The 24,709-nt window shown below is 39.9% G+C and overlaps 1 protein-coding gene across 3 annotated transcripts in view; it reads left to right on the forward strand.

Annotated features, from left to right (window-relative positions):
- The window catches only part of MAP4K3 (mitogen-activated protein kinase kinase kinase kinase 3), a 332,521-nt gene that overhangs the window by 248,885 nt on the left and 58,927 nt on the right, over positions 1–24,709 (forward strand). For 2 of the 3 annotated variants that reach the window (XM_073672555.1, XM_073672556.1), the window contains 4 exons: positions 6,993–7,071; positions 11,342–11,400; positions 12,071–12,133; positions 22,352–22,410. In XM_073672555.1, coding sequence (XP_073528656.1) covers positions 6,993–7,071; positions 11,342–11,400; positions 12,071–12,133; positions 22,352–22,410 — 260 coding nt within the window. The remainder of the gene's footprint in view (positions 1–6,992; positions 7,072–11,341; positions 11,401–12,070; positions 12,134–22,351; positions 22,411–24,709) is intronic. The other variant, XM_073672558.1, reaches the window with a different exon arrangement.

A 24,709-nucleotide genomic window follows, 5' to 3' on the forward strand; every position in this document is an offset into this window, starting at 1 on the left:
TTAACCTGCACATCAAGAAGACCAAAATCATGACTACCACCAACAAGGAAGTCCATATGAACTATAAAAAAATAGAAGTGGTCAACAGCTTTGTTTCATTAATCACAGTGGTTGTACAACAGCATGGGCCAAATATGAAGATGCAAAGATGTCTCAATCACCGTCAAACACATATTGATCACTGCAATTGTGTTCCCAGTTGTGACTTATAACTGCGAGAAGTGGACACTCGTGAAAGTAGACAGAAGTCAAATTGGTGCCTTTGAGCTGTGGTGCTAGTGAAGCCTTCTTCAAATCCCATGGACAGCTAAGATCACGAACAAAGATGTTATTGATCATATAAACTCAGAGTTGTCCCTGAAAGGCAATGTCACCCAACAAAAACTGACCTATTTTGGACTTGATATAGCCAACAAGTGCATATAAAATATAACTTTTATTGATGAAATATTAAAAAAGAATTTTGCAAGATGCCCATATGGTATATACATATATCATAAATAAAAAGATATAAATATCTAGAACATAGCTAGACAGAGTATCAAGCCCTATCAGGTCCAGTATCAGGGCTTGATACTCTGTCTAGCTATGTTCTAGATATTTATATCTTTTTATTTATGATATATGTATATACCATATGGGCATCTTGCAAAATTCTTTTTTAATATTTCATCAATAAAAGTTATATTTTATATGCACTTGTTGGCTATATCTAGTTGAAATTTTCATAAACAAGTCTTTGGCCTTCGCTAGTTTCTATTTTGGACTTGTTTGACCGCAAATAAGGAAGTAAGATGGTCAGTGATAAAAGGGAACGGGAGAACGAAGGCACGTTGACTGGATACCATCAAAATGACACGTGAATGAACATAAAGAAAGTGAAAAATAGCATGGAAAGCATGGCAACAAACAGCCTATAGAGTGTCCAAGGGTCAGATTTGACTGAACTAATACAATCAGAATATAATATACAGTAATGACTCAGATTTTAGCTATGAGCAAAGTATTTTAGTTGAAAGGGTGATTTGGTTAATGTAGTGAAGATGATAACTTTCTGGTTCACATGGTGAAATAAGGTTCCAGTGTCTTGTATAAGGCACTACAAAGACTGACAGACAGGTGCAAGACAACCCATCGCTTTTCCTTCCAGTGAAAATCTTGTCTGAAATCTGTGCCATTATGTTGTTTGGAAATTGCTCTGTGAAGGTATCACTTCTCCCTCATACCTCTTTCCATTCGAGTGCTTAGATATTAATATGTCAGTTTGTAGCCTCACTCCCTTGTCATTTCTTGCCTGCATTGGTAGGACATGTATTATTATTTGATTTCAAAGCCCATTTTCTTGAAGTGCTGTAACAAATAATACACACGTACCCAGCCGTCAGGCTGCATTGTTCCCCTGTATATTATTACCACATGCGGACCTTGAAAACACTGTTGTGGAAAACTCAATCATTTTTGTTATCAAATCTTTGAGAGTCTATTATTTTTGTTATTTTATGTGCATGAAATAAAGTTATTTTTCCAAAGTCTAATTTCTGTTTTGCCATTCACAGAGCAAAGCTAATCTATGTTTTCAGAAATCATGAAACGGAATTTGAAAGAACGACTGTAGGTTGTTTGAGGATACATGAAACTAGGTTTATTTTAGCTTGGAGCGCAAAAACAAAGAAAAATAAAATGTTACTCAGACAACAAATAAGCCAAAAAAGACATGAAAAAATCTGATAAGTTTCACGGTTGCTTTGGGCTCGTGTGAGGATCAGTGTGGGAGACGAGATAAGGTTTAAGAATCCAACTATTTGTTTACAAAAATCAGATGATGCAGTTTGTTTTTCTGCAATACCAGTTTATCTAGAGTCCTTAAAGCAATCTTATGTACTGGCACATTAGGATTATGCCCACTGTTGGGATAAAAAAAAAACCTGATGCTGATGAAGTTAGACAGACTGGTGTGCTCTGTTCTAAATTCAGCAATCTACAACCCCTTCTTATTAGCATAGATGTGATACAGGGACATTGATGTGGGAAGAAACGTTAGAATGAGCTTCACATGTAGACTACGCTTATGGTTATTATTGCCAAGCTACTGTGATTTGCTTACGGCTGTCGCATCTGCCTCTATCTACTTTTTCATTACCAGACTGTAAGAAAAGTCAAGGGGTTCTTTGAACTTTGAAAACAAGTAGAAGAAACAAGGAAACTTTCTAATATACTTAAAGGTGTTATCTCAGTAGACAAGCCCATTGTACAGGCAACATTGGAGGCGCTCCCATTAACAGAGAATGGCTTCTGCCAACGATTTGGCAATCAAGAAAACAAAACTCTTATCAGGTTTGATATGCCAGGTTGGCGCCACACAGTTCACCTTATAAGATTGTAGCAACAGTTGACATAAGTTATTTTCAGGCCTGGTCAAACACTGGGTGCCATATACATTAGAGGAAAGTTGATCCAACCTCTTGATTTTGGCTGCACCATCTTACAGTCTTAGGTGTATTCAGTTTTCTGGACTGGCGATAATTTTAGATGTTCGGTGAAAGAAGGATCAGTCTTGTTGAATTTTTATATGCACTTTCATATACATGGTAAATGGTAAAGTTGACAATAGCATATTATGCTTTGGAGACTCCATACAGATCCAAACAAAATAGCACAACATTATGTGCAATCTTGTCAGTACAATGCCATGTACAATAGCATACACCAGAAGGACAGCCTTACCAACAGCAAGTCAGATTACTAATGCACTAGTAGGATTCAGCAGACCCCCATGTTAAAGGCCTAACATCAGGTCAGATTACCAATGTACTAGCAGGATGCAGCAGACCCCCATGTAAAAGGCAGGGGTCAGCACAGGTGCAAAATATTGATGAAATGACCATTGACAAACCTACCAATTCATGGGGGTGGTTGCCTAGTATTAAAAATGCACCCAGATGAGTCTTGCATAGGGTGCCAGTCACTGCTAGTACATGGGTAATCTGACCTGGTGTTGGTAAGGCTGTTTCTTTTTCTGTAGTGTGTTTTCAGAAACCAGAAGGCCCCCATTATTGGACGTTACTGATGTCACGGATTCGGCATTTCATTAATTTAATTATTTTGCTAATATGATAGCGCAGAACACTAGAATTAGGAAAACTAGGTGTGAACAGAGCCTAAACCCTTTAGACATTTTCAGATTATTACAATTCATCCCTTTTTGGTAGGTTTCATTGTTTTGCCACTTAAAGGGCTTAATCATGTGGTCATGTACATCCCACCACTTGCCGTCAGTTTGTCATGAACCCCACTACCACTGCCACCAATTTGCCATTTTATCACGCCAGCGAGACGCCTGCACTGAGCAGTACATTGGTACACATGCACACCCAGCTTTTCCTGTGACAGTTCACTGCTTGCACTCTGGCTACAAGGTAACACAACCAAGCTATTTTCTCTACTTGATATCGCGGGTACTTTAGAGTAAGGGGAGGACAAACTTAAGTTTTTGATTACAATGTACAAAAAGAAATTCAGTTCTTAAAAAAGGTTACAAAAAGTAAAATAAAAAGTCATATATGCAGGCAAAAGCAGTATAAAAAAAATACAAATACTTCTCACGAATCGGATCCATGAGAGCTTCAGGCAGAGGAGAACGATGCAGGAAATATGGACAGATCTGTAATACTTGTTGCTTCTCCTGTGTTCAGACACAGATGTTTCTTTGAGAAGGCTGGCTGATTGGATTTGATTGTAATTCAATTTTAGCCCTCACTTCTGCTCTGGGTCATAATTTTCCCCAGGAACCTCCTAGAGAAACAATAATGTTGTCATCTTACTGACCATCCTTCAAGCATTCTATACAGACCACACATGAATATGATATGTCCATAATTCAAGGAGATATTGCGCTCCTGATGGTTGCCAGCTAACAACTTTTGCATTTTTACTTACAGATACGAATATGCTTCCCAATCATTGATATAGCCATGGATTCTGCAAAGCTAGAATTATAATTAAAAAAACCCTAAAATATTGTTTTACCTTGTGAGCCTATGTAGTACAGATGGAATAACCACACAAGGTAAATGCATTGACGCCTCGACGTTTAAGACCTCTGTGCCAATGGAGGCATACAATACTCTCTGGAGGGCCAGATGGTTATCCAACATTGATAGCTACCTGTTAATTACTATGTGTACACACTCCATGTCTGTGTCATGCAAGGTGTGGGAAGACTTAGTGCAACACAAAAGGAAGAGGGAAAGGGAGCCCAGACTCTAGGGAAAAGGGGGGAGTGGAAACCTCCTCGGCTAATCTAGTATCACCCTGTCTCCACTAACGTCCCTATATTGGCTCTTCACCAATCTCCGCACGCGAACTTCGCCCTGTCTTTCCCTAGTGTTTGGCCCTGGCTACGGAAGGGAGGGGGATGAGCGCTAGTCGATCCCCACTGACCACTAAACACAACAAGAAGGAACAAACAAGGGAAGATAGCTTAGCTTTTAGTCAACTTCAGAGATATTAACACCTGTCCGCATAGCTTCAGAGAGGATGAAGTAATGCACTTGCTCCGAGCCTTCACAAAGGGTAATGTGAGTATCGGTGGCACCTCCCTCCAGCAGACAGCAGGTATTTATACACCCAGGCCAGGGTGTTAATTAGCCAGAGGAAGGTAGCCGCTGAGTCCTAGAGAGAGAGCCTCTAAGAAGGTGTCTGTAATGCCAAACGTAGAGATTTCCTGCAACCAACTGCAGGGCGACTGTCTTGTCACTTCTGACACACCTGTGACAGTCTGCTTTTCATCAGAAACCCTGCTTAAATTACCTGTTCACAGCAGGGGTGTAGGCAGTGATCTAATGCCTCCACCCTTTGATCTGTCTAACTCATGACTCCACTTATAACACACTTTATTAAATAAATGTCCTAAGAGACCATAAACTGCTTTGTCATGTCACCTAATTGAAATTGTTGATCCCTTAACCCCGCTGCCCATGGATGGGTTATGTGTACTGTGCATCCCGATGTCACCACATCTATGGGATATAAGATAGTAGCTGAATGCATCCAGCACATGTGCATATGTGAGCAGAATTTTCTATTCATCTGTGTTTTACATATTCCATCCATTGCCAGCAGAAGGCCTTTGCTTGAACTGCTAGCGTCTAAGGGGTAAGTGAATTTAGACTTTTATAGGTTACCACATGTCAGTTTATAGCATGATAGATAATTTTTCTATGAAAAGATAAACTATTTAAAAATACTGAATTCCAGGGTGCTGTAATTGGTTTGTAAAGTTAAAAGTAACTTGCCCATCCCAGCTAATTGACATGGAGACACAAACATTGACAGCTCAATTACATTTTTCAATTTCTCTCTGTTAGCAATTCACTATCTTTTTCATTCTCCCGATATGAGAGCTTTTATCTTGCATAGAGTACAGCTTGTTTCCATGGAGCTTCACTAGTGCTTGGCAAAGCCAGCACGGAACATTCCAGGAGAGGAGTTAACTCCTAACATCCAAGTCAACTCTCCAACCCACTGATTTTTAAGGAGATTGCAGAGTTATAAGCTGGTCAAGAGACAAATTGAGAATAAGTAATGGAGTGATCATCAGACTTATAGTAAGGTTAACATATCATTGAATGTTGTGTTCCTAGGGTGAACAGATGTGATGAAAGTACACTGTTTATCTGAGTTTTCTAATCTCTTTCACCTAACCCTGGGGCATTCCAGCACTATTACTTAATGGTGCATTGGTTTGTCTATCCTTAAGAGGATTAAGAGGCAGCAGTTCCCTTTTAGGTTATTATTGCTGCACAGTAGGAAACTACAATTTAGGATTATAGCTGCCTGATACAATCACATCCTGGAGAGCTATAAATGTTTCCCAATAGTAATCAATCGCCTACTGTATCCATATCTCCCTTTCTATGGATCAGAAAACACATCTAGTTTTTGTTTTTTTTACTTAGTTCAGATGTATTAAGTTTAAGCATTTTTTTTTTTCACATGTCCTTAAGTCTGGCTTTTTTTGCCATTAGATAAGAAAGTCAGTATAAAATGTATGGATGTTTCAACCCAAAGTTTGTAAGGAAGAATACAGCCACCTTTGTTAGGGCCAGCACTTTTCATTTACTTTTGCTTTACGTTTTTACCTTTTGTTAGGAAACTGTAGTTGACGATGTACAAATGTAGCAGAGCTCAGTTTGTCATTCACCATATTGACATAACTCGGCAGGTTTACCTATAGTATTATGGGGAAAAAACACATATTGCTTCTGTTCATTTTTATGTAATTATTATTAGTGTCTACGAAGATTCTATCGGTGTGGATCAGATAGTTTTATAAGCCTGTCCAAATGATTAATTGTTCTTGAATATAAACCTATTTATATTAATATAATGCTTTGTTTGGGTAGGATGGGTGCTGTTTTCAATATTACTTGTTCATCCATGTTACAATAATAACAGTTATGGTTACGAAAATTACAGGTTTTATGGGTTGATGGATGCTTGTCCTCTAGTGATAATCTCTTGCTGATAAAACACTGATTGTATTGAAACTACAGCAGAGAAAATTGGGGAGTATGAATGTTCTTCCTTTTATAGGTGTTCCCTTAATTTAAAGTGACACTTTCTGATCAGTGGGGATCCAATTTTTGGGTGGAGGGAATGACACTTCATCTTACCTGTGTTCCCAGCAATGCTTTAATATTTTTTTTTTCTTTTATCTTGTTGGTCTACATAATGAGTTAATTATTTTCTAACAGTTTGGAACACTGCATAGAAGATACTTATAATGGCAGAAGTTTTTAGCTGTCTTAGTTTTCCTACCGCAGACTGTTTCTTCCTACTTGGATATGGAAGTGGACTGAAATTAGGAAGCTGAGGTCAAACCCTTGACAGCAAATGTTTGCATGCTGTTCAGTTTTTGCAATCTATATAACCTTCGTGAGAAAGTAATTTTCAATATTATAGTCATTATTTTATTGCATTGTCTTTTTCAGCCTGCAGTTGTTGTTCCTCACAGGATTCACTCAACAAGTCGAAGTGTCAGAGAGGAGAAGACCCGTTCAGAAATTAATTGTAAGGCTCCGCCAGCTATCTCTGCTTTCTTGTTCTCTGTAGTATACTTTTTCAGGGTTTCTCACATACTTGGTTTCTCTTGCTTTGTAAGCCTAACATCTGCTTTCCGTGTCCTTTTCTTTTTTTTCTTTTTTTTTTTTTTTTACAGATGCTCTGCATGCTCATTATGTTCCAATTCTATATTAAATAAAAAAAATAGAGAATTCCTTATGCAAAAGATATATTTTTGTTGGATTTACCCAAACATATCTGTCTACTCTGGCCCAAGGGCCGCAATATGTCTCAAGCCTACACTGCCTGTCATTAAATATTAACTTTGCCTGGATGGATACACGACTTCCTCAGGTGTTCATACTCTCCAGACTATCCCATTTAAATAATGTCTGTAAAAATTCATTGTGTTTGTACAGATATTCGTTGACCAGCTGGAAATGGATTACTTTATAATTTCTTATATAGCGATATTATATTCTGCAACACTTTACATACATCATCACTGTCCCCATTGGGGCTCACAATCTAAATTCCCTATCAGTATGTCTCTGGAGTGTGGGAGGAAACCGGAGGACCCGAAGGAAACCCACACAAACACGGGGAGAACATACAGACTCCTTGCAGATGTTGTTCTTGGTGGGATTTGAACCTAGGACTCCAATATTACATGGCTGCATCGTTAACTACTGAGCCACTGTGCTGCCTAGTTTAACCCCTTTAAAATCTAGCCATATCATTTTAAAAGGTGTTTTCGTAAGAATGGGAATGATATATTGATACTGATCACTGGGGGTCCGACTGCTGGAACCATCAGCGGTCATAAGAAAGGGGTTCTGCAGAGCCCTGTCTGAATAGAACGAAGGTCGAGCATGCACTCTACTCATTCTTTATAGAACTATCAGATATAGAGGAATACAGTACTTTCCTTATAGGACTGTGAGACATAGAGGAGTACAGTACTTTCTTTCTAGGACTGTCAGATATAGAGGAATACAGTCTTGGCTATTTCTGGTAGTCCAGTAAGAGTGAAGCGGAGGTGTGCATTCTCGATCTCTGCTCTGTTCCCGATCTCATGATCGCATGTGGTCCCAGCAGTCGCACACCCAACGATTAGTAAGTTATTCCCTATCCTATGAATAGGGTATAACTTTCAGTCTTGGGAAATCCCCTTTAACAGCAAAAACTGCTATAAAACATATTCGAGACCTGGAGATCAGTGTTTTATATCGCTGAATAGGAATTTTGATCCAGAATTCATTTACAGAATTTCTTTAATTCAGTCACACACCAGCATGTACTGCCGATTACATGCAAAAGTAGTACAGTGCGTCCTCTCTGTTGGATGGTTACTGCAAAGATTTTATGATATAGGTTGAAAAAGTATTTGGTGCAGCCAGTTTGTGCAAGAAGTGTTGTGTTTCTGTATAGATATTCAGTAACACAATGTATGGTGTTGGCTGTGCACTCCCTCTACAGTGTAGTTGTAACTCTGTGGTCCGGCGGTGGGCAGTCTGTCTATAGGATCCACTGCAGTTTCTTTCTATAAAATACATAGTATATAGATAGGCTTCAGTCAGATGTTCGTTATGGCACATTTTGGTGTCTTTTACAGCTGCAAATTAGGCCTGACCACTGGTCTGATTAACTAAACTACCAGCATTAGATGGCTCACACCTAAAATCTAACTAGGACTGCTGCTAGTTCAGGGCATTAGACCTGCGGAGGGGTTTGTGGCTTGGCCGAGCTTGCATATTTATAGTGGAGGCAATAATAGCGGTCTGCCAAAATATAAAAAGTATACAAAAGATTATCAAACTGTGAGTTTATAATTAAAAGGGTTATTCATTCCTATAAAACATTTTACAAACTGCTTGCAGTGATTAAACTAGTAATGCTTGCCATAATAATTTCCCACTATTTCGGTCCCATTGTTCTCTGGTACTTCCCTGGTCCTCCACCAGTCCCTGCGATAGAGTGACATGGTTTTACTGGAGCAAGATAGACCAAAACAGGCAAGGAAGTATCCTCACAAGAACTGTAGGGTATTACTCCTATAAATGTGTTTAAAAAGAAGTTAAGCTTAGCTACTTAAAGGGAATCTGTCAGCAGCGTTTTGCCTCCTAATCTGAGAGCAGCATGATATTGTGGCAGAAACCCTGATTCCAGCGATGTGTCACTTACTGGGCTACTTAGTGTATTTTGGATAAAAACACTGTTTTATCAGCAGGAGATTATCACTAGAGGACTAGTAAATCTGCTGCCATGCAGTCCTCCATATTCATAAGCTCTTTATAACCCCGCCCCAACAGTGGTTGGCAGTTTTCTGTGTACACTGTACGTGGACAGAAAGCTGCCAATCAGTGGTGTAAACGGGGCTAGACGGAGCTCAACACTCAGAGAATTGCTAGATCTGCAGCAGATATAACTGTGATTTTATCAAAATGACAGCAAGCAGCTCAGTAAGTGATGCATTGCTGGTATCTGGTTCTCTGTCCCTACAGTGGTGGCCAAAAGTATTGGCACCCCTGCAATTCTGTCAGATAATACTCAGTTTCTTCCTGAAAATGATTGCAATCACAAATTATTTGGTATTATTATCTTCATTTAATTTGCTTGCAAGGAAAAAACACAAAAAGAATTGTACTAAAGCCAAATTGGATATAATTCCACACCAAACCTAAAAAAGGGGGTGGACAAAAGTATTGGCACTGTTTGAAAAATCATGTGATGCTTCTCTAATTCGTGTAACTAACAGCACCTGTAACTTACCTGTGGCACTTAACAGGTGTTGGCAATAACTAAATCACACTTGCTGCTAGTTAACATGGATTAAAGTTGACTCAACCTCTGTACTGTGTCCTTCTGTGTACCACATTGAGCATGGAGAAAAGAAAGAAGACCAAAGAACTGTCTGAGGACTTGAGAAACCAAATTGTGAGGAAGCATGAGCAATCTCAAGGCTACAAGTCCATCTCCAAAGACCTGAATGTTCCTGTGTCTTCCGTGCGCAGTGTCATCAAGAAGTTTAAAGCCCATGGCACTGTGGCTAACCTCCCTAGAGGTTTTCAATGCAAGATTGTGCGGATGGTGGATAAAGAACCTCGACTAACATCCAAACAAGTTCAAGCTGCCCTGCAGTCCGAGGGTACTACAGTGTCAACCCGTACTATGCGTCGGCGTCTGAATGAAAAGGGACTGTATGGTAGGATACCCAGGAAGACCCCACTTCTTACCCCGAGACATAAAAAAGCCAGGCTGAAGTTTGCCAAAACTTACCTGAGAAAGCCTAAAACGTTTTGGAAGAATGTTCTCTGGTCAGATGAGACAAAAGTAGAGCTTTTTGGGAAAAAGCATCAACATAGAGTGTACAGGAAAAAAAAAAGAGGCATTCAAAGAAAAGAACACGGTCCCTACAGTCAAACATGGCGGAGGTTCCCTGATGTTTTGGGGTTGCTTTGCTGCCTCTGGCACTGGACTGCTTGACCGTGTGCATGGCATTATGAAATCTGAAGACTACCAACAAATTTTGCAGCATAATGTAGGGCCCAGTGTGAGAAAGCTGGGTCTCCCTCGGAGGTCATGGGTCTTCCAGCAGGACAATGACCCAAAACACACTTCCAAAAGCACTATAAAATGGTTTGAGAGAAAGCACTGGAGACTTCTAAGGTGGCCAGCAATGAGTCCAGACCTGAATCTCATAGAACACCTGTGGAGAGATCTCAAAATGGCAGTTTGGAGAAGGCTCCCTTCAAATATCAGGGACCTGGAGCAGTTTGCCAAAGAAGAATGGTCTACAATTCCAGCAGAGCATTGTAAGAAACTCATTGATGGTTACCGGAAGCGGTTGTTCGCAGTTATTTTGGCTAAAGGTTGTGCAACCAAGTATTAGGCTGAGGGTGCCAATACTTTTGTCTGGCCCATTTTTGGAGTTTTGTGTGAAATGATCAATGATTTGATTTTTGCTTCATTCTCCTTTGTGTTTTTTCCTTGCAAGCAAATTAAATGAAGATAATAAGACCAAAGAATTTGTGATTGCAATCATTTTCAAGAAGAAACTGATTATTATCTGACAGAATTGCAGGGGTGCCAATACTTTTGGCCACCACTGTACATCATGCTGCTCTCAGATGGGGTATCAAAAACCTGGTGACAGATTCCTTTTAATAGTGTTCTAAGAAATGCATAAAGTATGGAAAAAAATGCCATTAACAAAGTAAAAGTTGAAAAATTCTCAATGTTACAAAATGAATGGGAATCTGTTTTCTTTCTTATGTAGTTGGCCAGGTAAAGTTTGATCCACCAATGAGGAAAGAGACGGAGCCACATCATGACCTGGTGAGTAGTTAGCAGCTGTGTCCTGGCCTTCCCTGTTGTTAGGATCCTCTATTACTGTAGCACCACAGTGGGCCACCATTATCTGTGATGCCAGGGATCATGGGTCCCTCCAGGTGTATGTTGCTGCTGTTAGTAGCCGGACTGGACGCTGTGATTGGTGTATGGAGGTGCTGCAATCACTCACCCAGCACACTATGGTTATCAATGATTTTTTTCTGCTCTTATTTAGCCTCTTAAGATTTGCTTTTTTTTTTTTTTTTCCTTTTTTGTTCTCTTAAAAGATCCTGCATGTGGCAAATGATTTAAGAGGAAGGTCAGACAGAATGCATCTCTCTTACTAACGCTTTTTGGGGTTTTAATTAACTTTTTGATTTGATTATCTTCAAGTTATATAATACTTGTCCAGCTGAAATTCCTTGCCGGACATCTGCAGTTCCTGCTCTTAGTACTTCTGGTTGTGTTTGCCACTAACCGAATACTGTTATATTCATTTATCTTCTTCTATGATCAGTGAAGGAGCCTAGAAAGCATGGTGTGAGTGTTGTGCTGTTGCCTGGCCAGGCGCTCAGTTTTGAGACTTATTTTTTTAGATCCTACAAGTGATATTCCCTCTTGTATATGTGGCGCTTTCAATCACTGTGAATAACTTGGGTATCTGTCTGCTAAACAGCTCGACAGGGACGATTTTTTGGACAGTGCAGAAGAAATATACTACACTGCAAGATCTAATCTGGTATATTCTTTTTCTTTGTCAACTTTACCTTTGTGTCTACTTTTATTGGCTTTCAATCTAGTTTATTTGTTGTTCTCCTGTTGTTCCCTTCAAGACATACTGTAAGTCTGCACAGTACAGGATGTGCTTGAGTCTTGCATTGTTCATCATGAATTCGTTTAACACCCAGACTAAGAATGTAGTGAGTTCTCTCATATCCTTCCCAGTAGAGATCCATAAAATGTCATATTAAAAAAATATATGTTTTAACATGAAATATTAACACAAGATAGTTCAAACCTATTTGTCGTTCAATAGACTATTCATTTGAATGGGTCAGTAGACCAGAACCAATATCACTGCTGCTTGGGTTTTTTACTTTCTTTCACTATCAATTTTTAATCGCCTATATTGTCCGCCAATATGTCTGTATAAGGGCGAATTTTTTGAATTGCTGCCGATTTTCCATGTAGATTTAGGCTGTGTGCCCACGATGCGGATTTAATGCGTTTCCGCGGCAGCATTTCCGCCACAAAAACGCATTAAAATCGCTTGTTAAGTTGTCTGCCATGTTTCCCAATGATAATCCGCATGTGCTGTGCACATGCTGCAGAAATTTCCCCTGCGGATTATCATTGCGGAAAAACCCGCAGCACAACCAATTTGGGCGCAATTTCGCAGCGAAATAGCGCCCATTGACTTGCATTTATCCGCATAAAATCCGCATGTATAGATTTATACATGCGGACTTTATGCGGTTCAATGCGTGGATGGTACCCGGGTCTGGAGAAGAGGAGACTCTCATCCGACTCCAGTACCATCGTACCCGCAAGTTAAAAAAGAATATAAAGTAAAAAATAAAAAAAATTATTCATACTCACCTCTCTGGTGGCCCCAGGTCTCCTCCCGGCAGCGATCCTCTCTCGGCGGCCCGCGGTGTACTGGCAGGACCTGCGGTGATGTCATTTAATCAGCTGATGGTCAGGTGATGGTCGTGTGACCATCAGCTGATTAAATGACATCACCGCTGATCCTGCCAGTACACCGCGGGCCGCCGAGGAGAGAGGATGACCGGGGGACACCGGAGAGGTGAGTATAAGGTGTTTTTTTTTTATTTTTAATTCTTTTTTTTTTTTGTATAGATGCACCTTTTGAAAGCAGAACTCTCCTCTTAAGTTGGTCACACAATATAAATCCATGCTATTTGCATGGATTTATATTGTGTGACCAACTTATATTGTCTAGCCCTTTTCCAAATGCATTTGAGTGATGCTTGGAAAAACGCATGCATAAACGCTTAAAAATCGCATGTAAAATCCGCATGCGTATTTTCTGCCAGGGAGAGGAAAAAACGCTCAGGAAATTTCTACTTCAAATCTGCATCGTGGGCACATACCCTTAAGTTAGAAAAATCTGATGTGGAATTCAGTTGCAGCCAAGTGCATGAGAGGTAATCAGATCTCATCCAGGTGCTGTGAAAGTGATCTGCATGGATATTACCTAATGGTGCAGATTTTTTAATTCACATTGAAGCAGTTTGTCTAAGATTGATTACAGATTGGGAGAAGTTTACCCCCCATCTCATTCAGTAGGTAGAAGACATCCACAATCAAATTTTAGTGTTGCAGATTTTGCTGGTAGGTATCTGCAGATCCACAGCAAATCTTCAGGTTCAGTTACTCATTAAAAGTTTAAGAAATCTTTTTAAGGAGCCTGTCAGTCTATTCAGGCTGCCCAAAACACTGGCAGCATGAAGCAAAGCCTGGCTACAAAAACGGTCAGGCCTTTTGAAGAAAACAGTTTAGACATCTGTCTGGGGAGCAACAAGATCTGACTAGTCCAGAGACACCACCGGCCGGCTTCTCCCCGCACCACTCCAGATGATTGACAGGTCTCTCCCTATGTACATACAGGGATATTTGTACTAAAAATGTTTTCTCTAAAATGCCGGAGCGTTTCAGATTAAAATATAACTGGCTGCAGTCGTTCAGCCAGACTGTTTCATGCAGTTTGGGCAACATGAATCCACTGACAGGTTCACTTTAGCAATCTCTTGTCCCTCTCATGGCAATATTTGCCTAGTCCTTCTCTAGTCTTCACTATATATTTTTTTTAATCTGACCATTTTTATTAAGAAAATTGTACAATAACATTTTTAAAAAGAAAGATCTGTAGAACAAAGAGATATTCAATGTTACATGGTATCATTATATATTAGTTATACATAAAATACAATAAAGTTGTGATCATCTTCCCAGGTTCTTCACCAAAACGGACACTAACAAAAACAAGGTCAAACAGACTCAAAACGTTCATCTTTTGGACGTCGTCTGCCTCGCTGCAGTGAGTGAACCTGTAGGTGTCAGCCCTGTTTGCCACACTAACATTCTTATCCAGCCTCAGTAGCCCTCCCATGTAGTAGCCTCTGTGGCTTTCAAATCGAATTTTAGAAATTAACAAATAGATTTTTTTATGACCATGCAGTTTATGCTAAATTTTGTGACCTTTCATAATTGGCAATCACATACATATAACTTCTAAAAATCCATTTGAAAGCTGCTGACACTAAGCCTAAGATGAAATAGGCTTTGGGTGCAACGCGGCATTGTGGTGGGCATGCAAACTTTACCCTAGCTGTGACAATATTTTATTTAGTTTTATGCCCAGGCAAAGACACTAATATTAGAGCTATTCACACTCCTCTTCAGCTGTTACTTTCCGCCACTGCTTTTGGGTCTTTGTGGTCAGGCTACGGATATGATGTCACAGCAGCAGCCAATCACTGGGCTCAGTGACGCCACATCCTCATCACCGCTGAGCCTGTGATTGGCTGCTGCAGTTAAGTGCACTGTAATCGTGAAGTCACCGCTGCAGCCTGGCAAACAAGACACTGGCGACAGCGGAGATGCAGCGCTGGACCAATGCGGAGTGAGCGTCTCTGATTTTATTATTGTCATTAGCACCAAACTATGAGAAGAACAAAAATTAAAGCAGTAAACCTCTTAAATCAAACTCCGATATTAAAGGGGCTGAGCTGTAGTTGGTGCAGTTTTCCAGCGCTTTATATTTCTGTGTTTGGAGCCGTTCTGGATAGAAGAGCGCATACATAAGAGATAACGATTTTATCTTGCATAGTCCTAATCACATCTTCCTCCCTGCTGCTTGTTTCCATGGGGAAATATTTATCTCCATATCCTTGGAGTGTATTGTGTAGTAGTATAGCCGCTCGTCTTCCTGCCTTGCACCGAGCTCTTATTTAGAGTTGATTCTGTTTGCCTTGTAAGCCTTTGATACTACTTTAAGCAGCACTGACAGATGTCACGTTCATGAGAATGTCACATAAGATGCGATTCTCCGGGTGGCAGCTGAACAACCTCTCACATTTGCAAGATTTTTACTTTCTCTCGTTGTTTTGACTGTCTCTGTTCTGGAATTAATTTGTGACAAATAGCCGAAGTCTCAGAGACAGATTTGGGTTTTATTCCCAAAATAAGCAGGTCACTTTCCTAGTTTGGGCCAAAATGGTTTAAACATCAGTATCTTTATGGCCAAGAGAACTTGGCATGTTCAGCTCAGGTAATTTTGCCAGAGGCCTAGTGCCGAATACCAAGCAGGCAGGCCTTGTATCAGATGGACCAAAACACCATACGCTGACTGTGCTTCCTGCCCACTGACCAAGAATTAATATGAACATAGTAGGTCTCAGAGGTATGTGTGCTAACCGTCTTGATTCTCGGCTAGCTTGCAACATTTATGGACAAGGGTTAAAATTAAGAAAATAGATTAGGTTATGATTAGGGTTTAGCGAGTATGTTCTGTTCCGAGTATGCTCGGGCCGAGCTCCGAGTATTTACAGCTGCTCGGTGATAAAGTTAAATCTCTCCTGTGTGCATGATTTGCGACTGACAGCTTTATTACATGTGAGGAATGTGTAAGAAATAGACATTCCTCACATGTAATAAAGCTGTCAAACAGTCGCAAATCATGCTCACGGGAGCGATTCAAACATATCACCGAGCAGCTGTAAATACTCGGAGCTCGGCCCGAGCATACTCGGAACAGAACATACTCGCTCAACACTAGTTATGATATCTGTGATTCATATGTGGAACATGTAGAAAATGTCAGAAAACATCTGCTTAAAGAAGAGGACCTGTCAGCAGGTCAAAAGGGGCCAGTTTTTGCTCTTATTTTCTTTTACTACCCCCCTGACTATTCTGGGTTTTTGTTTTCTCCATGCGGTTTCATGTTATGGGCTTTTTCTCTTCATTTTTTATGGCCTTTAGGGTAATAATGCAAAGTAGCCTATTGACACGCCTCGAGAATCCTGTGAGTACTGCCCCTTAGGAAAGACCGTGCTATAGAAATTACAACTATATAAAAAGGCCCATATCTCAGGAAGTGTATGGTGGAGCAATAGGAATAAGACAGGAGTAAAACCTGGCCACTTTTTTCTCTAATAACTGCCAAGAATCCAAGGCATAGTTTTGTCATGGACATTTGAAAACATATTGGTCTGTTTATTTGCATTTTTACAATTGAAATTCTAGTCTTTGACTGTTTGTTTGGCTTCTACAGCCTTGTTGTATCACAGTACATACTTGAACCATCTTCAAAGCTGACTAATCAAAGTTCAAATTTCAGTTTGACATAAATCAGCTATGGCGCTGTTCACACTGCATTTCTGAAGTATGTTTCGGGGGTTTCCATAAGCATCCCAGTAAAAATAGGATTCAGACCAACCTCCAATGGAGCCAAAGACTGCAGTGTTAAAATGAATCTCGTTTGTGTTTTTTTTTCTTTGTGTCCATGTCTTCAGATTGGCACAGACGCATAGCAGACCTAGATTCTGTGCCCATATGAAATCACAGACACTTTCAGTGAAAAACAAAGCAGAAATGCATCGTGAACAGGACCTAAGAAGATGTTCAGAAAAAGAGAGGTAAGGGTTACAGACACTGCTGACTGATTTGACTGTTAACTTGTTTTCAGTAGAAAACCCCTCCACAAGACAAGTGATAACTTATGGATCGGGGAGGTTTACAACTACTGGGACCCACACAGAGAGGGTTTCTTTTATCCCCATAAGGCCACGTCTCCATTATCAGTATTCAGTCAGTATTTTTTCTCAGGAGTGGGAGCCAAAACCAGGTGAGGAACAATCAGAGAAAAGGTACAATAGAAACAAGTCACCAATTCTACATTTATCACCCACTCCTGAGAAAAAATACTGACCAAATACTGACCGAATACTGATAGTGGGGCCGTGGCCTAAGAGGGGATCAGCAGTGTGCCGCTCTCTTCATTTCCTATAGGGCCACCGACTGCTGCACTCCGCATCAGATTTTTCCTGCAGTCATATAGAGGAGAATGAATGGAACGACAGTCGGGCATGCGCAGTGACGGAGATAAAAATGTAGCCAATTAGTGGGGTCCAAGCTGTCAGAAACCCACCGATAAATAAGTTATCACCTATTTCTGAGATAGGTGATACCGTTTTTTCACTGAACAACTTTTTAACTTATTTTGCAGTGTGCTATGTACTGTTATACTGAGAGGATGAAGCAAATAAAACATCCAAAATTTTTAAGGAATACGTATTTCAAAAGTTCTTTGTGGCCATAGTTTTGTACATAAAGCACCACTCCAGTGGTTTTTATTATGTCAGCGCTGGATTGGTGCTACAATTGTAAGTTTCCTGACCCTAGTATTATATTTACCAGCTGCCATCTTCTGCTCTTCCCGGTGCCGCTCCAGTCCTGCGCTGCCATTTTGTGACCACAACTTCTGATTGACCGAAAGTCAGAGGTAACGGTCACAAGCTCTCATTGTAAGTCTATGAGACCTGCGTTCTGACCTTTTTCTAGCTCTCATAGACTTACAATGAGTTGTGACTTCTGGATCGCCCAGCAAACACTGGAGCAACTTGCAGGTAACAACATGAAGAAGATGGCCAGAGCGCCGCCAATAAAAGATGAAGATAGCGGCTGGTAATATGAGACTGGGGACTGGAAACTTGCATTAGCAGCACCACCCCATCCCTGCAATAAAAAAAAGAAAATAATGCTGGTGTGGTGCTTTAAAAAAAAAAGTTTAGCCCATAATATTAGTTCTTTCTACTTTTAAGTTAAATAAAACTTTAGAAGACCCTCTAGCCACAATAGTTTCCATATGTCTTACGATTTAGCGCATCTACCGTATATATGGATTCTTCATAAATGTTCTTACCTTCTTTACCGCACTGCTTCTTTATCTGTAGTGCCATCTTGGTCTTCATGATATAGACAGGAATAGTAGGGTTATTATTGAGAGCTACCATTTACAAAGGTATCACCTGGCCTGTGACCAGGCATAGTCTACACACTTTGAATAACATACTACTGTAAAATATGAGCAAAGATATATAATCTCTATACTGTAGATGACTTTTAAAACAATGATAAACTAGTAAATTAGAAGCTCTTTGTTGTTTCTTTTTAATTAATTTTTGAGTGCCCCTTTAATTGCAAGCAGATCCGTGGGGGCCTGGGTCATGAGACCCCCAACTACCACTCAAAACCCCTCCAGAAATGCGCAGCTCAGGCGACAGAAGTAGACCTCTCCTGTAAAAGACAGTACAGGCCAGGAAACGGATGCTTCTATTTAATCTGCTCTGGTTGTGCTGCTGTCACATGAGCTGTGCACCTCTCGGATGTGGGTTTTAGGATCATAAGGCAGTTAGAAGGACAAATAATAAAAAGTAACTAAAGTTTTAGTTACTCTATAACACTGCCATGTATAAGGGATTTAGCCCTCCTGCTTACCCGTGCAGCATGGTACACATGTGTAATATTGTGCTTTGGCAGGCATGTGCCGACTGGTGATGGCATCTACCTATTTTGCACTTGCTAATTCTTTGCAGCTTGTAGCTATTCTATTTAACCCTGGCTGTTTGCATGGACACATTCCTGGACGCAATCTAACAAGATTCTTAGTTCAAAGTTCTGCTAAATGTCAGTACTTTTTAAGGTGGACAACTTGATACCACCAGTTTAGAAATGTCTATATTTGTACTTTCTCTACACCCCTGTATCACTTGACATTTGCATTCATTCATCCATCTAGGTGTTTCCGTGTACTTTTTATCTTCAAATATCTTTTGCAACTCTTTGGGATAGAGTAGCAAAGTAAAAAGTGCGCTGAAGAACGCCATACATTTCTATTACCAAATTGTAGGTTCCCATAATTTATTTCCATTATTGTTAGAGAGTCTGTCACCCTCAAAATGCTAATTAAACCACTTATACAGTTATGTAGAGGACTTATCCCCTATAAAAAATCATGCTCGCAGTATAGATTTTAGTGCTTTAGTTGCCATAAAAAAAATATTTTGTAAGCAACTGAAGGGTCTTTAGTGCACCATTGGCATGGCCTCAGGAGCCCAGCCACGTACCTCTCGAACAGTGTTAGGGTGTTCTCATCACTGGCTTCTATATGTAGTCGTCGCTCCTGTCTATAGTACAGTACTGAGCGGAGGCTGCAGATGGGAATCAGAAACGAGAGTGCACACTGAAAAAATGAATGAGCTGCGCACAGGTGGACTTCTGCAGTGTCAGTGCGCTCTCTTATTACTGACTCCTGTCTGTTGCCGCCACTTAGCACTGTGCTGGAGACAGGAGCCTGTGATAAGAGCGCATACGGAGCACAGTTGGGCTCCTACATTATCTGTCTGAAATGCAGAGCTGCTGATTGAGCCTTTAGTCACACCAAGGGTGCACCGAAGCCCTTTCATTTGTATACAAGATAAATCGATTTTGTTCTGGCAATTAAATCACTAAAATCTATACTACAAGTATGATTTTTATAGGGGCTAAGTCCTCTACATACCTAAACAAGTGGTTTAATTAGCATTTTGGGCGTGGCAGACTCCCGTTAAATAATTAGGCCTCATTCAGATGTCCATGTTGCACATATGTGTTGTATCCGTTTTTTACATGGATACAGCAGGTACCCATTATAATCTATAGTGCTATTCATGTGAAAAACACGTACAGCACAGGGATGGCATCAGTGTACCATCCATGTTTAATATTGCAAAGTATAGCAGAAGCTTTTTAATTTATTTTTCTTTATCCATCCGTAAAAAAAGACTGAAGACACACTGATGGTAAAAACGGACACACTGATGACATACTAATGAAAAACACTGATGACACCGGTACCATTTTTTTCACGTACTTGTGTGAATGAAGCCTCAGTCTGAGGAATTTCTGTTCAGTCGAAGTTGTTGGGAGTTCAAATGCCAAAGATTGTCTTATTCATTATGGAAAAAGACTATGTCAAGGCTTGTTTTGTATATAGACCCGTGCTTGACTATTTTACATATGCACAGTTAAAATTTATAATGTGGCTTGTGACAAAAAGTTAGGTCAGAATGTCATCTGTAAGCGTGATCTATTGGTGATGTGTCTAGCTGCCATACATTTACATTTTGAGCTTGGATTTGATTTTTTTAATATCATTTAGGGCAGGGTTCCCCAACTCCAGTCCTCAAGGCCCACCAACAGGTCATGTTTTCAGGATTTCCTTAGTATTGCACAGGTGATGGAATTATTACCTATGCAGGTGATATAATTATCACCTGTGCAATACTAAGGAAATCCTGAAAACATGGCCTGTTGGTGGGCCTTGAGGACTGGAGTTGGGGAACCTACACTTCCATAGTAAAAATCTGTTTTTTAACGAATGCAGTAAAGTTCAGGATCCTTTACTTGTCTCTTCCTCAATAAAATATCCATATTATGTCACTGCTTTGTCTTTGTACACACTAATATCAGTTTTACTGATTTGTCAGTGTGTTTTTTGCATAATAAATCTAATGTTTATTGTGAAGGTAATACATGTACGTTCTCTGTGGTATATGTATCTTCGTGTTTGTTAATGATAAAAATGTCAGTAAGGCTAATAAGTGTGCGCTGCGGCTGCATCTGTGCACTTAGTCCGAAGTATATGTCTGGAGCTTTTCCCGATGTATAGTTTAATGTTCCTATAGTCTGCCCATATACAGTATGTTCTTTTGCCCTTCGTCCAGCTGGTATGCGACAACTTACTGTTTGGGTAATTGTATAGGAAAGCGGAGCAGACTTAGCTTTCCTATACAGATACCACAAAAAGGTATACCATGCGGTAAATGTTTTTTTTGTTTTTCCTTTGTTTTACAATAGGTGACTGTAGTGGACAGATGTCTGTAAACCCCCTGAACTTATGTGCCTGACAGTGGCCCTAAATACAGTGTGGCCCCAACCCTATTCACAAATTAATATTTCAAGTTCATAGAAGATTTACAAAGGATTAGAAATATTAATCAGAAATATTAAAGTCATTTGTTTAAAGAAAAAATATCTGCACCATTCTCAAGAGCGGTGCTTGTCTTGTATAAATTGTGAAAATAGTATAGCCCTTCCCTGTTAAGATGTGTCGTCCTCAGCTGTATGTCAGCATTGACTGCTATATTGAGGAGGATCTGTCACTGGGCGCGGTTTTGCCCATATTTTAGTCCCGCTACTCCCCGGAGTATTGTTTGGGGTTGTTGTTTTTTTCTTTTTAATTTCCACAATATGGGTCCAGAGATATGGGGTTTTTATTTTAGTGTGCGCAGTATCCAAATGTTTATGGTCATTAGGAGGGCGGCATTGCTCACAGGCTAGTTATGCAAAGCCGCCTAAAGCCACACCCCCGGAGAATCCTGTGAGCCACACCCCCTTGTCAAGATCATAGCAATTAGCATTTTGGGCACCCATATCTCTAGAACCCTATGGCAGATTAAAAAAAAAAAAAAAACTGTCGCTTTTGATCGGTTGACAGGTTCCCTTTAAGTTGAATGTGTTATAATGGGTATTGGTGCCAATCAGACCCATTGCACAATCAAAACAGCTGATGCCAGTTTTCTGAGCCATAGTATAAGAATCACAGATCAATCAGATACTGCTCATCTATGAGATGCAATAAAAAACTGTACATGGTAAATCCACCAACAGCTGAAGACGTAATAGAAAAATGTCATATTTTCATAAACCTACTGTAATTTCCTATTTCCCTCAGTGGATTACAGGATCCGCTCATATTTTCTATACTACCATGTCAGTTAGCGTCAGGTAACATAAGAAGTCTACATCGTATAGGGTGAATATATTCCCGGATCCCTATACATCATCATTAGTGATCTTGAAATTGTTATTTTTTTCTCTTTCTTTTCCTTAGGACCTACAATTAGACTACGGCCAAGGACCCCAAAGTGGCTATTTCCTTGGGGGAAACAAGTGAGTTAATAAAGATGTTGAAACACTTGATGTCTTATTTCTGTGTGTTAAGCTGTTACCCTGTGTTGAAAAACTGGAGATGCCAACACACCCTGCTGCTCGATTGTGCTTTGGTTTTATGTGGCTGAAAATGATCGCTTTGAACAATATTCCAAAACATTATTGAATGAAGAATTTACTATAGCTTGCAAAATATAAATGCTCACATGCTGCTAATTTTCCCTTTTCTCGTTGTTATGTTAATGTTGCCTGTTGTGGGTTGAAACAGTTTTGAGTGCTAAAACATGGCAGCCATATAGCTGGAAGCTGCTGGCCCCATTACGAATACTGCATCTGAGCCTACCACGTAAAGCGAATCACATTGAATGCCTTGCTGACTATTCACATTAATTTACTAAGAGGACTGGGAATCTAGTGCCCACCTATTGGTGTAACAATCCTAAAATTCAAGATCAACCCTTTGAAGACCCTTTTCAAATGGCTTAGAATAAGAAGCCAAAGCTGTAGCTCCATTTGCAGACACATGTTTCTGGGTTTTTGCCCCTCCTCTGTGCATAGCAGGAATGCTGATTTGGCTTAGTAAGAGGCCTCTAACAGGAGTCCAAGGTGTAAAGTTTCTCCTGGTGTAGAGTACCAAGTCAGCTTAGAAGACTTATAGGCCATGCAAGGCTTCTCTGGGAATTTAAATAAGCAAATAGCCTCTTGAGAGAGAAAGAGGACTACAACTCTAATGCCACCAATTGTGGCGAAGGGGGTTATAGTGCAGCATGCAGGTTTGATGGTATAGTTTTTTTAATACCAATTGGTCATCTCCTGAGAGTCTTTTCGTATATAAAATGTCATTTTTGTTATTCATAATTACTAGTAATACTTAAGCTATCTTTAATATTTATTAAAGTTTTTCAATCATGCCTTGGTTCTAATTAATGTGCCACTGTGATTAATTAATATCTCATTTGACTATATTTTATTAATTTAGGCCATTTTGCTATTGATTATATTACATTTTTTTGAACCTGGGGTCATTGAAATTTTTTTTACATTATATTAATCATGCTTACTTGTTACTTTAAATCCCACATCTTTAATGTGTGCAATTATGGAATTTATATAACCATTTATATATATTTTTTAACTTCAATCCTGGTTTCTCCAGTAATTTGTTTTGTAATTTATTGCCACCTACCGGCCTAGCAATCCTAAAAGACAATATACATCATTTAAAGGGAATCTGTCAACGGGTTTTTGCTATATAATCTAACAGCAGGATGAGACGGGGACAGAGACCCTGATTCCAGTGATGTATAACTTAGTTTACTGGGTGCAGCCGTTATGATTGTCTGTTTTCTCTGCTGCAGATCCAGCAGAGCTCAGTTGTTGAGCTGTGTGTAACCTCTCCCATACCACAGCTTTCTGTGTACATTGTGTAGTGACAGAGAACTGCTAATCAGTGCGGGGGGAGCGGTTGGACCAGAACAAAGTCATTTATCCTGTAGTGATAATCTCCTGCTGATAAAACACTGATTGTAGTGGGTTGGGACAAAAGTCTGCAATCACCGATTTTAATTGTAGACTACCGAATCATGACAGTGTGCACTGTCCACGCTGTCTCAATATCCCTGTTTTCCCAGTGTATGCACATCGTCACATGACTGCACGTATACAATTTGCATACTCGTGGTCACTTGCTGACTAAACTCGTTAACTTTTCTCAATAGAAGTGAATTGAGGGAAGTCTGATGAGTCTAGTCTTCATGTAACCAAAAGTATACAAATCGTATACATTGATTCGCTGCAGAATTTAGTCCCAAACTGATCAACTCTTTAACATTTAGTGCCTAAACCTTCATGGACTGGAGGGTCCATTATTCTTTTCTTGTGCCCAGTCATTGACATGGCATACAGTACAGACCAAAAGTTTGGACACACCTTCTCATTTAAAGATTTTTCTGTATTTTCATGACTTTAAAAATTGTACATTCACACTGAAGGCATCAAAACTATGAATTAACACGTGGAATTATATACTTAACAAAAAAGTGTGAAACAACTGAAAATATGTCTTATATTCTAGGTTCCTCAAAGTAGCCACCTTTTGCTTTGATGACTGCTTTGCACACTCTTGGCATTCTCTTGATGAGCGTCAAGAGGTATTCACCGGAAATGGTTTTCACTTCACAGGTGTGCCCTGTCAGGTTTAATAAGTGGGATTTCTTGCCTTATAAATGGGGTTGGGACCATCAGTTGTGTTGTGCAGAAGTCAGGTGGATACACAGCTGAAAGTTCTACTGAATAGACT

The sequence above is a fragment of the Phyllobates terribilis genome, unplaced genomic scaffold, assembly GCF_046119375.1.
Source record: "Phyllobates terribilis strain yellow unplaced genomic scaffold, ASM4611937v1 Scaffold_3__8_contigs__length_932513732, whole genome shotgun sequence".
In the NCBI taxonomy this organism is placed as follows: domain Eukaryota; kingdom Metazoa; phylum Chordata; class Amphibia; order Anura; family Dendrobatidae; genus Phyllobates; species Phyllobates terribilis.